Here is a 15,683-nt window from a genome sequence, read left to right on the forward strand (position 1 = left end):
TTTGGGAAGAAATCTCCAGTATTATTAAAGCGGCAATCATTTACACTGCAAAATCAAACTGGTTTTGCAGTGTAAATGATTGCCGCTTGAAGAAAACTGGAGATTTCTTACCAAATCTCTCAGTTTCTGAATCTCTCATCCTATTACATGTCACCCATAGTATCCTGGAATCATACCTCCCAACATGACCCTCTCCAGGAGGGACACAATGCCCTATTCCTGGACTTCCCCCTGAATGTATGATTACCCTCACCTGTGGTGAAACACCTTTCTTATTAGATAACCTGTTCAGAACAGGTGACAGCAATGATAAAGTAAGAGGAAAGTCCAGGAGTAGAGTAGTTTGTCCCTCCTGGCATGGGTCATGTTGGGAGGTATGTGGAATGCCAGAATTGTTTAGGTAAGCAACAGTCGGGACCCCGACAGGCATTTACCCAACGTTGCGATCCTGACAGCCATTACCTGATGTCGGGATCCCGACTGTCGGAACCCTATACCACACCCGTATTGCAGGGGGTGACGACTGAGCGAGTAGATTCCAGTTATTGGGAAGTGGGAATACGTGCATTGTTTCAGTATTTAAGTCTCATTGCATACGGCTGTGGCCATAGTTTAGCTGTGGGCCTACATTGAAGTGGGCCGTTATCAAAGTGGGAAAAATTGAATCATAACTACAGCGTTATATCAGCGTTAAACCGAAGTGAATCTGAAGGAGACCACTCTATCAAAGCTCAGCAAGCTAAAGACCAACTTTAACAAATGTGATTTCACTTGCACTCCTCACCATTCACCTCCCAGCTGCTTAATCTGCTACACAGCACAGAACACCATGTTTTGGACATTACAGAAACGTAACATTTCAACAGCAAATGCTCTTATCTCAACTGCCATCTTTATTTCTTGTTAATCCTGCAATTTACACTCTGTCTGTGATCACTATATAGCCAGTGTCAGTGTCTGTGATCACAATATAGTCAGTGCCTGTGATCACAATATAGCTTGTGTCAGTGTCTGTGATCACTATATAGCCAGTGTCTGTGTCAGTGTCTGTGATCACTATATAGCCAGTGTTTGTGTCAGTGTCTGTGACCACAAAATATCATGTCAGTGTCTGTGATCACTATATAGCCAGTGTCTGTGTCTGTGATCACAATATAGTAAGTGTCTGTGATCACAATATAGCTTGTGTCAGTGTCTGTGATCACTATATAGCCAGTGTTTGTGTCAGTGTCTGTGATCACAATATAGTCAGTGTCTGTGATCACAATATAGCTTGTGTCAGTGTCTGTGATCACTATATAGCCAGTGTCTGTGATCACTATATAGCCAGTGTTTGTGTCAGTGTCTGTGATCACAAAATAGCATGTCAGTGTCTGTGATCACTATATAGCCAGTGTCTGTGTCAGTGTCTGTGATCACAATATAGTCAGTGTCTGTGATCACAATATAGCTTGTGTCAGTGTCTGTGATCACTATATAGCCAGTGTCTGTGATCACTATATAGCCAGTGTTTGTGTCAGTGTCTGTGATCACAAAATAGCATGTGTCAGTGTCTGTGATCACTATATAGCCAGTGTCTGTGTCACTGTCTGTGACCACTATATAGCCAGTGTCTGTGTCAGTGTTGTGTGATCACTATATATCCAGTGTCTGTGTCAGTGTCTGTGATCACTATATAGCCAGTGTAAGTGTCTGTGATCACTATATAGCCAGTGTCTGTAATCACTATATAGCCAGTGTCTGTGATCACTATATAGCCAGTGTCTGTGTCAGTGTTGTGTGATCACTATATAGCCAGTGTCTGTGTCAGTGATCACTATATAGCCAGTGTCAGTGTCTGTGATCACTATATAGCCAGTGTCTGTGATCACAATATAGCCTGTGTCAGTGTCTGTGATCATTATATAGCCAACTCATGTTTAAAATGTTGTTTTTAATGCTATCATTTGTTGGACATTGTAATCCACTGGGTTAGAAATGTTGGTGTTCGGCAAATACTGTGGGTGACATTTAATGAGATGCGAAAATTTGATTTTTGCGATTCTTAGTAAAAAGAAAACGTCCGAAATCGCATATTTAATGAGATGCGAAAAACAGCAAAAACTGTGTTTCTTGATGCGAAATCGCACGTTCTGAAGGTGCGATTTTTTAGTAGCGCCGGAACTCGCATCCAGATGTTTTCCAATTGAAAAGCATATGCAGTAAATGCAGTAAAATGTGTCTGAAAATCCCCACACATGTAGACCAGGTTGTGACAGGTGAATTGGCCAGAACCCTGCACAGATCAGTGAGATCATCATGGTCCTGTCTTAAAAAACGTGTTAAAGTTTTTTGTTTTTTGTAAATGGCGTGGGGTCCCCGCTCCTGAGCATAACCAGCCCCGGGTTCGTTGAGCCGGACCTGTTTCCAAAAATACGGGGGACAAAAAGTGTAGGGGGTCTTCCATATTTCTGAATCCAGCACCAGACTCTTGGACCGGTCCTGGTTCCAAAAATCTGGGGGACAAGAAATCTGGGGGTCCCCCATATTTTGAAACCAGCACCGGACTGCAACAGATCGCGGTGTCATGCCACAGACAGCCGGGGGACACTTTTTACATAAGGTCCCACGGCCGAACCATGAGCACCGTGGCTGTTCGCCCTTGGACAAGGTCCCTGGGGGAGTGGGACCCCCCAATGAAGAGGTCCCCCCAGGCTTCACCTGTCCAGGGCTGAATCCCGGGGCTGCCACCGGTGTTTGGACGCCGGCCAGAAAGGGTTAAAACACTTATGCATAACATTGCTTTATACAGGTGAAATACAAGTGCCAGCAGGCCTCCTCGACGTGCTCAGACTTGGCGAACCACAAGTCCCAGCATGCTGGGCATTAATGGGCCCGCTGGGACTTGTAGTCCACCTGCAAAAAGAATGTTAAAATAAAACACAAAAACAGAAAAGTAGAACTTTATTACACACACAAACACACATCTCAGTTTTACACCAATATACTTACCGACCCAGGGTCCAGCGCTGACTCCCTCCTCCAGAGCCAGCTCACACCGCACTGATCACAGCTTCTATAGCGTTATCCCAGAGCTACAGAGGCTGCTAGCGTGGTTGGTCGATGCATCTCCATGGAGACGCATACCTCAGCCCTGATTGGCTGAGCTATGCATCTCCATGGAGACGCATTGAGCCAAAGATGCTAGCAGTCTCTGTAGCGCTGGGACAGCGCTATAGAAGCTGTGATCAGCGCCGGAGGAAGCCAGCTCACCCTGCTATCAGTGCTGTGTGAGCTGGCTCTGGAGGAGGGAGTCAGCGCTGGACCCTGGTAATAAGTATATTGGTGTAAAAGTGAGATGTATGTTTGGCCTGGGACACCGGTGACAGCCCTGGGCTTCAGCCCTGGACGGGTGAAGCCTGGGGGAGACACCTTTATTGGGGGGGTCCCCACTCCTCCAGGTACCCCGTTGAAGGCTGACCAGCCACGGTGCTCATGGTGCGGCCGGGGGACCTTATGTAAAAAGTGTGACTTGAAAGTCACTTTTATATGCATGTAGCTTCCACATCTTTCGATGGTTGGCGACCATCGATAGATGTGGGAGGTTACCCGCAGCATACGAATGGATGTTTATGCTAAAAGGGGGGCCACCCAGATCACATTGTAAATTATTATTCCACCCAGATCACATTGTAAATGTCTCCTACATCTCCTCCTCTCTCCTCTCCTCTGTCTCCCATCCTCCCCTTAGTTACCCTTCCCCTCCTCTCCTGTTACCCTATTGTCACTAACATCTACCCCATCACGGGCCCTCTACACCACCACTCAGCTCTGCTCCCTCATTCCTCCTACAGTTTCCCTTCCTATAAGGAGTCGGCACAATCACTGCACCCTCTACATCTCTGCCTTCCAAACTAATATCACCTTACTATCACAGGTAAGGGGAGGGGGGAACAGCTGGGTGGTGAGATGGGGGAGTCACAGGTAAGAGGAGGGGGGGCAGCTGGGTGGTGAGATGGGGGAGTCACAGGTAAGAGGAGGGGGGACAGCTGGGTGGTGAGATGGGGGAGTCACAGGTAAGGGGAGGGGGAACAGCTGGGTGGTGAGATGGGGGAGTCACAGGTAAGGGGAGGGGGAACAGCTGGGTGGTGAGATGGGGGAGTCACAGGTAAGGGGAGGGGGAACAGCTGGGTGGTGAGATGGGGGAGTCACAGGTAAGGGGGGGGGGACAGCTGGGTGGTGAGATGGGGGAGTCACAGGTAAGAGGAGGGGGGACAGCTGGGTGGTGAGATGGGGGAGTCACAGGTAAGAGGAGGGGGGACAGCTGGGTGGTGAGATGGGGGAGTCACAGGTAAGGGGAGGGGGAACAGCTGGGTGGTGAGATGGGGGAGTCACAGGTAAGGGGAGGGGGAACAGCTGGGTGGTAAGATAGGGGAGTCACAGGTAAGAGGAGGGGGGAACAGCTGGGTGGTGAGATGGGGGAGTCACAGGTAAGAGGAGGGGGAACAGCTGGGTGGTGAGATGGGGGAGTCACAGGTAAGAGGAGGGGGGAACAGCTGGGTGGTGAGATGGGGGAGTCACAGGTAAGAGGAGGGGGGACAGCTGGGTGGTGAGATGGGGGAGTCACAGGTAAGAGGAGGGGGGACAGCTGGGTGGTGAGATGGGGGAGTCACAGGTAAGGGGAGGGGGAACAGCTGGGTGGTGAGATGGGGGAGTCACAGGTAAGGGGAGGGGGAACAGCTGGAGAGGGAGATGGTGGAGTCACAGGGAAGGGGATGGAGAACAGCTGGAGAGGGAGATGGTGGAGTCACAGGTAAGGGGAGGGGAACAGCTGGGTGGTGAGATGGGGAAGTTACAGGTAAGGGGAGGGGGAAAAGCTGGAGGGGGAGACGGTGGAGTCACAGGTAAGGGGAGGGGGAACAGCTGGGTGGTGAGATGAGGTAGTCACAGGTAAGTACGCTGATACCGGTCACACCGCTCTGTATAATAATACTGAGTATATGCTGATACCGGTCACACCGCTCTGTATAATAATACTGAGTATACGCTGATACCGGTCACACCGCACTGTATAATAATACTGAGTACACACTGATACCGGTCACACCGCACTGTATAATAATACTGAGTATATGCTGATACCGGTCACACCGCTCTGTATAATAATACTGAGTATACGCTGATACCGGTCACACCGCACTGTATAATAATACTGAGTACACACTGATACCGGTCACACCGCTCTGTATAATAATACTGAGTATACGCTGATACCGGTCACACCGCACTGTATAATAATACTGAGTATACGCTGATACCGGTCACACCGCACTGTATAATAATACTGAGTACACACTGATACCGGTCACACCGCTCTGTATAATAATACTGAGTATACGCTGATACCGGTCACACCGCACTGTATAATAATACTGAGTATACGCTGATACCGGTCACACCGCACTGTATAATAATACTGAGTATACGCTAATACCTGTCACACCGCTCTGTATAATAATACTGAGTACACGCTGATACCGGTCACACCGCACTGTATAATAATACTGAGTATACGCTGATACCGGTCACACCGCTCTGTATAATAACACTGAGTATACGCTGATACCGGTCACACCGCTCTGTATAATAATACTGAGTATACGCTGACACCAGTCACACCGCACTGTATAATAATACTGAGTATACGCTGATACCGGTCACACCGCACTGTATAATAATACTGAGTACACGCTGATACTGGTCACACCGCTCTATATAATAATACTGAGTATACACTGATACCGGTCACACCGCACTGTATAATAATACTGAGTACACGCTGATACTAGTCACACCGCACTGTATAATAACACTGAGTATACGCTGATACCGGTCACACCGCTCTGTATAATAATACTGAGTATACGCTGATACCGGTCACACCGCACTGTATAATAATACTGAGTATATGCTGATACCGGTCACACCGCTCTGTATAATAATACTGAGTATACGCTGATACCGGTCACACCGCTCTGTATAATAATACTGAGTACACGCTGACACCAGTCACACCGCAGTGTATAATAATACTGAGTATAAGCTGATACCGGTCACACCACTCTGTATAATAATACTGAGTATACGCTGATACCGGTCACACCGCACTGTATAATAATACTGAGTATACGCTGATACCGGTCACACCACTCTGTATAATAATACTGAGTACACGCTGATACCGGTCACACCGCACTGTATAATAATACTGAGTATACGCTGATACCGGTCACACCGCACTGTATAATAATACTGAGTATACGCTGATACCGGTCACACCGCTCTGTATAATAATACTGAGTATACACTGATACCGGTCACACCGCACTGTATAATAATACTGAGTATACGCTGATACCGGTCACACCGCACTGTATAATAATACTGAGTATACGCTGATACCAGTCACACCGCACTGTATAATAATACTGAGTATACGCTGACACCAGTCACACCGCTCTGTATAATAATACTGAGTATACGCTGATACCGGTCACACCGCTCTGTATAATAATACTGAGTATACGCTGACACCAGTCACACCGCTCTGTATAATAATACTGAGTATACGCTGATACCGGTCACACCGCTCTGTATAATAATACTGAGTATACGCTGACACCAGTCACACCGCACTGTATAATAATACTGAGTATACGCTGATACCGGTCACACCACTCTGTATAATAATACTGAGTATACGCTGACACCAGTCACACCGCTGTGTATAATAATACAGAGTATACGCTGACACCAGTCACACCGCTCTGTATAATAATACTGAGTATACGCTGATACCGGTCACACCGCACTGTATAATAATACTGAGTATACGCTGATACCGGTCACACGGCACTGTATAATAATACAGAATATACGCTGATACCGGTCACACCGCTCTGTATAATAACACTGAGTACACGCTGATACCGGTCACACTGCACTGTATAATAATACTGAGTACACGCTGATACCGGTCACACCGCTCTGTATAATAATACTGAGTATAAGCTGATACCTGTCACACCGCTCTGTATAATAATACCGAGTATACGCTGATACCGGTCACACCGCACTGTATAATAATACTGAGTATACGCTGATACCGGTCACACCGCACTGTATAATAATACTGAGTATACGCTGACACCAGTCACACCGCACTGTATAATAATACTGAGTACACACTGATACCGGTCACACCGCACTGTATAATAATACTGAGTATATGCTGACACCAGTCACACCGCTGTGTATAATAATACTGAGTATATGCTGATACCGGTCACACCGCACTGTATAATAATACTGAGTATAAGCTGATACCGGTCACACCGCACTGTATAATAATACTGAGTATACGCTAATACCTGTCACACCGCTCTGTATAATAATACTGAGTATACGCTGATACCGGTCACACCGCACTGTATAATAATACTGAGTACACGCTGATACCGGTAACACCGCACTGTATAATAATACTGAGTACACGCTGATACCGGTCACACCGCACTGTATAATAATACTGAGTATAAGCTGATACAGGTCACACCGCACTGTATAATAATACTGAGTATACGCTGATACCGGTTACACCGCATGATATAATAATACAGAGTATACGCTGATACCGGTCACACAGCACTGTATAATAATACTGAGTACACGCTGATACCGGTCACACCGCACTGTATAATAATACTGAGTATACGCTGATACCGGTCACACGGCACTGTATAATAATACAGAGTATACGCTGATACCGGTCACACTGCACTGTATAATAATACTGAGTACACACTGATACCGGTCACAGTGCAGTGTATAATAATACTTAGTATACGCTGATACCGGTCACACCGCACTGTATAATAATACTGAGTACACGCTGATACCGGTCACACCGCACTGTATAATAATACTGAGTATACGCTGATACCGGTCACACCGCTCTGTATAATAATACTGAGTATACGCTGACACCAGTCACACCGCACTGTATAATAATACTGAGTATACGCTGATACCGGCCACACCGCACTGTATAATAATACTGAGTACACGCTGATACCGGTCACACCGCTCTGTATAATAATACTGAGTACACGCTGATACCTGTTACACCGCTCTGTATAATAATACTGAGTATACGCTGATACCGGTCACACCGCACTGTATAATAATACTGAGTATACGCTGACACCAGTCACACCGCACTGTATAATAATACTGAATATACGCTGATACCGGTCACACCGCTCTGTATAATAATAGAAACATAGAATTTGACGGCAGATAAGAACCACTTGGCCCATCTAGTCTGCCCCTTTTTTTAAACATGTTACCTCAAACCATATTTGATCCTTATTTTTTTGTAAGGATATCAATATGCCTATCCCAAGCATGTTTAAATTGTACTATTGTATTTGCGTCTACCACCTCTGATGGTTGGCTATTCCACTTATCTACTACTCTTTCTGTGAAAAAATTCTTCCTCACATTTCCCCTGAATCTTCCTCCCCCCAGTGTCAGTGCATGTCCTCGTGTTCTGTTGCTCTTCTTCCTGTGACTAATGTCTCCCACCTGTACCTTCCTCCCCCCAGTGTCAGTGCATGTCCTCGTGTTCTGCTGCTCCTCTTCCTGTGAAGAATGTCTCCCACCTGTACCTTCCTCCCTCTAGTGTCAGTGCATGTCCTCGTGTTCTGTTGCTCCTCTTCCTGTGACTAATGTCTCCCACCTGTACCTTCCTCCCTCTAGTATCAGTGCATGTCCTCGTGTTCTGCTGCTCCTCTTCCTGTGAAGAATGTCTCCCACCTGTACCTTCCTCCCTCTAGTGTCAGTGCATGTCCTCGTGTTCTGCTGCTCCTCTTCCTGTGAAGAATGTCTCCCACCTGTACCTTCCTCCCTCTAGTGTCAGTGCGTGTCCTCGTGTTCTGCTGCTCCTCTTCCTGTGAAGAATGTCTCCCACCTGTACCTTGTTAAAACCCTTGATATATTTGAAAGTTTCTATCATGTCCCCCCTTTCCCTTCTCTGCTCTAAAGTATACATATTAAGATATTTTAGTCTTTCCTGGTACGTTTTGTGATGTAGGCCATGCACCATTTTAGTTGCCCTTCTTTGTACAGTCTCTAATGTATTTATATCCTTCTGGATGGTCTCACCTTTAAAAGCCATAAGGACATGGCAGTTGAGCTTTAACCCAGGAAAATAACACATGTTCATTTTAGCTATGATGTGCAAACAGTTGCCAGGTTCCCATGAAAATCAGTTGTTAGTGTAGGACTTGCACTTAAATGGGGTCCCTTGGCGATGGGCTGCAAGCTTAAATGCATTGATCAGGGCCGGCTCTACCATTAGGCAGCTTTAGGCAGCTGCCTAGGGCGCTGGGATATGGGGGGCGCCACCAATTCTGCCTATCATAAAATCAAGGATGTCTATGAGAATCCTTGTTGTATTTAATTCAGGTGATAGCTGTGGAACTTCTAAGGCCTAGCCTCCATACTTTCCCTTGGGGCATACTTTCCTATTTTGCTGCCCTCTCCTGGGGGCCTCCAGGGAACGTGCCCACCTTCCCAGGGGGCTGCGAGGACCACCCGAGTTTTGGGAGAATCTATTCCGGATCGTTAAGCAAGTATGCCTTAAAGGGTTGAAAAGTGGGTATTGGCAGTATAGAAGGAAGGGGGGGGGGGGGTACAGTAGGTTGATGTTTTGCCTAGGGTGCTGAGAAGCATTACACCGGCCCTGGCATTGATCAATTCATGAACTAAAACCCCATTATTTATTTAATTGATTATTTGAATGTTAAGGTGAGTTAGTTTGTTGTAGTGAGTGCTGGGCCCCCTGTGTTTGTATTTACTAGAGTGTGTGGTCACAGGCCACCGCACCCCACCCTGGGAAGTGGGTGCTGTTTGCGCCCCATTCTTAGGAATGGCGAGTGTGTTGGTACTTCTGTATCTATATATCCTTCTGGAGATATGGCCTCCAGAACTGAACACAATACTGTAGCTGAGGTCGTACCAATGACCTATACAGTGGCATTATTACTTCTTTCTTTCTACTGCTGATACCTCTCCCTATGCAACCAAGCATCTGACTTGCCTTCTTCATTGCTTTGTTACATTGCCTCCCTGCCTTTAAGTCCCCTGAAATAGTGACACCTAGATCCCTCTCTTCCTCAGTAGTTTCCATTATAGTGCCATTTATACTATATTTAGTCTTTGGATTTCTGAGACCCAAGTGCAGGATTTTGCATTTTTGGGCATTAAACTGTAGTTGCCATTCTCTTGACCATTTCTCTAATCTACCTAGATCCTTAATCATTTGTTTTACCCCTCCTGGTGTGTCTACCCGGTTGCATACCTTTGTGTCATCTGCAAAAAGGCACATTTTACCCTCAATTCCATTTGCAATATCACCAATAAAGATATTAAAAAGCACTGGTCCAAGTACAGATCCCTGGGGTACTCCACTTGTAACCTTTCCCTCCTTTGACTGTACTCCGTTTACTACAATTCTCTGTTTTCTGTCCTGCAACCACGCTCTTATCCATTCAACTATCTTAGAATCCAATCCCAAGCTTTCAAGTTTATTTAACAGTCTGTGATGTGGGACAGTGTCAAAAGCTTTACTAAAGTCTAGATAAGCTACATCTACAGCCCCACCTTGATCTATTACTTTAGTCACCCAGTCAAAAAAGTAAATAAGATTTGTTTGACATGATCTTCCCCCAGTAAACCCATGCTGTTTTGGATCCTGTAAATTGCTGGTTTTGAGATATTCTACAACTCTTTGTTTTAAGAGTGTTTCCATCAATTTCCCTACTACTGATGTAAGGCTCACTGGTCAATAGTTGCTTACCTCTTCCTTGCTTCCACTTTTGTGCAGTGGGACTACATTCACTGTTTTCCAGTCCTCTGGGATTACTCCAGTAGCTAGTGACTGGTTGAATAATTCTGTTATTGGTTTTACCAGCTCCCCTTTAAGCTCTTTTAGTATCCTTGGATGTATCCCATCTGGTCCCATTGATTTATCCACTTTCAGTTTTGAGAGTTCTGTGAGAACTTTCTCCTCTGTAAATGTACTTGTCTCTCCCTCAGTTTTCTGACTATACTTGCAACTTAACTGTGGCCCCTTCCCCTCTCTTTCAGCAGTGAATACTGAGCAGAAATAATTATTAATATTATCTGCTATTACATTGTCCCCCTCAAGGAAACTTCCACTCTCTGTCTTCAGTCTAATTATTCCACTTTTTGTTTTTCTCCTTTCACTTATATACCTAAAAAAAGTTTTCCCCCCTTTACCCACTGACTGGGCCATTTTCTCTTCAGCCTGTGCTTTTGCACATCTGATTACCTTCTTAGCCTCCTTCTGTCTAACAAGATACACCTCTTTGTCCTCATTCTTCTGCGTCTGCTTAAATTTCTTAAAGGGCAACTTTTTTGCTTTCACAATACTTGCTACTTCCTTTGCAAACCACAATGGCTTTCTTTTTCTTGTGTTTTTCCTAACTCTTTTGACACAAAGTTCTGTTGCTTTTAGAATTGCACTTTTTAATTTTTCCCATTTATCCTGCACTCCTTCCAAATTCTTCCACTATGCCAAAGAATCCCTTACAGAGATTCCCATCTCTACAAAATCAGCCTTCCTAAAATCTAACACCTTTGTTTTTGTGTGCGATGAGTCAGTCTCTGTCTTTATTTTGAACCATACAGCTTGATGGTCACTGGATCCCAGATTTTCACCCACATTTATGTCAGATATTCTGTCACCATTTGTAAGTATTAAGTCTAATATTGCGTCCTTAATACTGAGTATACGCTGATACCGGTCACACCACACTGTTTAATAATACTAAGTATATACGCTGATACTGGTCACACTGCACTGTATAATAATACTGAGTATACGCTGATACCGGTCACACCGCTCTGTATAATAATACTGAGTACACGCTGATACCGGTCACACCGCACTGTATAATAATACCGAGTATATGCTGATACCGGTCACACCGCTCTGTATAATAATACTGAGTACACGCTGATACCGGTCACACCGCTGTGTATAATAATACTGAGTATACCCTGATACCGGTCCCACCGCTCTGTATAATAACACTGAGTACACGCTAATACCGGTCACACCGCACTGTATAATATTACTGAGTATACGCTGACACCTGTCACACCGCACTGTATAATAATACTGAGTATAGGCTGACACCTGTCACACCGCACTGTATAATAATACTGAGTACACGCTGATACCAGTCACACCGTTCTGTATAATAATACTGAGTATACGCTGACACCGGTCACACCGCACGGTATAATAATACTGAGTATACGCTGATACCGGTCACACCGCTGTGTATAATAATACTGAGTATACGCTGATACCGGTCACACCGCACTGTATAATAACACTGAGTATACGCTGATACCGGTCACACCGCACTGTATAATAATACTGAGTATACGCTGATACCAGTCACACCGCACTGTATAATAACACTGAGTATACGCTGATACCGGTCACACCGCTCTGTATAATAATACTGAGTACACGCTGATACCGGTCACACCGCACTGTATAATAACACTGAGTATACGCTGATACCGGTCACACCGCACTGTATAATAATACTGAGTATACGCTGATACCGGTCACACCGCTGTGTATAATAATACTGAGTACACGCTGATACCGGTCACACCGCTCTGTATAATAATACTGAGTATATGCTGATTCCGGTTACACCGCTCTGTATAATAATACTGAGTACACACTGATACCGGTCACACCGCACGGTATAATAATACTGAGTATACGCTGATACCGGTCACACCGCTCTGTATAATAATACTGAGTACACGCTGAAACCGATCACACCACACTGCATAATAATACTGAGTGTATGCTGATACCGGTCACACCGCATGGTATAATAATACTGAGTATACGCTGATACCGGTCACACCACTCTGTATAATAATACTGAGTATACGCTGATACCGGTCACACCGCACTGTATAATAATACTGAGTATACGCTGATACCGGTCACACCGAGTATAATAATACTGAGTATACGCTGATACCGGTAACACCGCACTGTATAATAATACTGAGTACACGCTGATACCGGTCACACCGCACTGTATAATAATACTGAGTACACGCTGATTACGGTCACACTGCTCTGTATAATAATACTGAGTATACACTGATTACGGTCACACTGCTCTGTATAATAATACTGAGTATAAGCTGATACCGGTCACACAGCTCTGTATAATACTACTGAGTACACGCTGATACCGGTCACACCACACTGTATAATAATACTGAGTATACGCTGATACCTGTCACACCGCTCTGTATAATAATACTGAGTATACACTGATACCAGTCACACCGCACTGTATAATAATACTGAGTATACTCTGATACCGGTCACACCGCTCTGTATAATAATACTGAGTATACACTGATTACGGTCACCCCGCACTGTATAATAATACTGAGTACACGCTGATACCGGTCACACCGCTCTGTATAATAATACTGAGTATACGCTGATACCGGTCACACCGCTCTGTATAATAATACTGAGTATACGCTAATACCGGGCACACCGCACTGTATAATAACACTGAGTACACGCTGATACCGGTCACACCGCACTGTATAATAATACTGAGTACACGCTGATACCGGTCACACCGCTCTGTATAATAATACTGAGTATACGCTGATACCGGTCACACCGCTCTGTATAATAATACAGAATATACGCTGATACCGGTCACACCGCACTGTATAATAATACTGAGTATACGCTGATACCGGTCACACCGCACTGTATAATAATACTGAGTACACGCTGATACCGGTCGCACCGCGCTGTATAATAATACTGAGTATACGCTGATACCGGTCACACCGCACTGTATAATAATACAGAGTACACGCTGATACCGGTCACACCGCACTGTATAATAATACAGAATATACGCTGAGACCGGTCACACTGCACTGTATAATAATACTGAGTATACGCTGATACCGGTCACACCGCTCTGTATAATAATACTGAGTACACGCTGAGACCGGTCACACCGCTCTGTATAATAATACTGAGTATACGCTGATACCGGTCACACCGCTCTGTATAATAATACTGAGTATACGCTGATACCGGTCACACCTCTCTGTATAATAATACTGAGTATACGCTGATACCGGTCACACCACACTGTATAATAATACTGAGTACACGCTGATACCGGTCACACCGCTCTGTATAATAATACTGAGTACACGCTGATACCGGTCACACCGCTCTGTATAATAATACTGAGTACACGCTGATACCGGTCACACCGCTCTGTATAATAATACTGAGTACACGCTGATACCGGTCACACCGCACTGTGTAATAATACTGAGTACACGCTGATACCGGTCACACCGCTCTGTATAATAATACTGAGTATACGCTGATACCGGTCACACCGCACTGTGTAATAATACTGAGTACACGCTGATACCGGTCACACCGCTCTGTATAATAATACTGAGTACACGCTGATACCGGTCACACCGCTCTGTATAATAATACTGAGTATACGCTGATACCGGTCACACCGCACTGTGTAATAATACTGAGTACACGCTGATACCGGTCGCACCGCGCTGTACAGTGCACATGCTGCTCCGTATAGTTATACTGAGTACTCTCTGGGATAGTTACACCCACCCACGTTACACAGACAGCGCAGGCAGCAGTGCTGTGATACTATATATATAGATGCAGGTGACACCAGCTCTCCGTCATCTGATCCACTGCAGGGATTATTAATGCAGGCAGGTTATATATATGTCGGCAGATGCCAGAACTGTAATAATTACCTACCAGTCACACCCATATCCAAGTCTTCACATGTAGGGGCCCCGCATTTTCCATCTCATCAGATGGAGATTTACTTTCATAAGAGAAAATCCAAAGTGATATTCCGGAGATTTATATCCAGAGGAATAATCCAGAAAGCGGAAAAGAATGAGAATCTTCAGGAGGATTTATAGGGTTGCGTGATTGGGAATCCCCGGTGCAGAAGGCTTATTGCCGGTGTAGGATCCTGGCTTCCATGGGAGAATGTGGTCTGCAGGACAGACAGTCGCGGTTAATATTTCACCAGCAGTTGGAACTGGGAGAAAGGTGCAGGGACAGTGATTCCCCGTCCACTTCACAGATGTGTCTGTACGGGAGGATTTCCTGAGGAAAGGAGATTTAGCCATCCTGGAGGAAGTAGGCAATGCATTAGGCTTCACGTCAGCACCCTCTGAGGATTGGGGACCTATATAAGCATATGCAAGCCTAGGAGAGTCCTAGTTCTTAATGCACAGAGTACAGACCGGGCTGGTAGGTGCACAGTTATCATGCCTAAACTGTAAACTGTGCAGAAGTTATTGCTGCTGCCTGTGGTTACCATGGATCAATGTGGTGCAACAGCAGCCAGCAAACCGGCCTGAGACATTAATGAGCAGCTTGTGGGATACTTTACTGTGTATCACTGTGATGCCAGCGATGGGACTGCGGAGAAAGCTCCCAGCAGTGCTGCTGATGCATTGGACAAGCA

At 45.3% G+C, this 15,683-nt stretch overlaps 1 protein-coding gene across 1 annotated transcript in view; it reads right to left on the reverse strand.

Annotated features, from left to right (window-relative positions):
• The window catches only part of EPO (erythropoietin), a 44,790-nt gene extending 29,442 nt beyond the window's left edge, over nucleotides 1-15,348 (reverse strand). The window contains exon 1 of the mRNA XM_083180080.1: nucleotides 14,960-15,348. Coding sequence (XP_083036206.1) covers nucleotides 14,960-14,972 — 13 coding nt within the window. The 5' untranslated portion in view covers nucleotides 14,973-15,348. The remainder of the gene's footprint in view (nucleotides 1-14,959) is intronic.
• Between the last annotated feature and the right edge of the window lie 335 nt (nucleotides 15,349-15,683).

Source organism: Crinia signifera, chromosome 4 (assembly GCF_055691185.1).
Source record: "Crinia signifera chromosome 4, ASM5569118v1, whole genome shotgun sequence".
Lineage (NCBI taxonomy): Eukaryota > Metazoa > Chordata > Amphibia > Anura > Myobatrachidae > Crinia > Crinia signifera.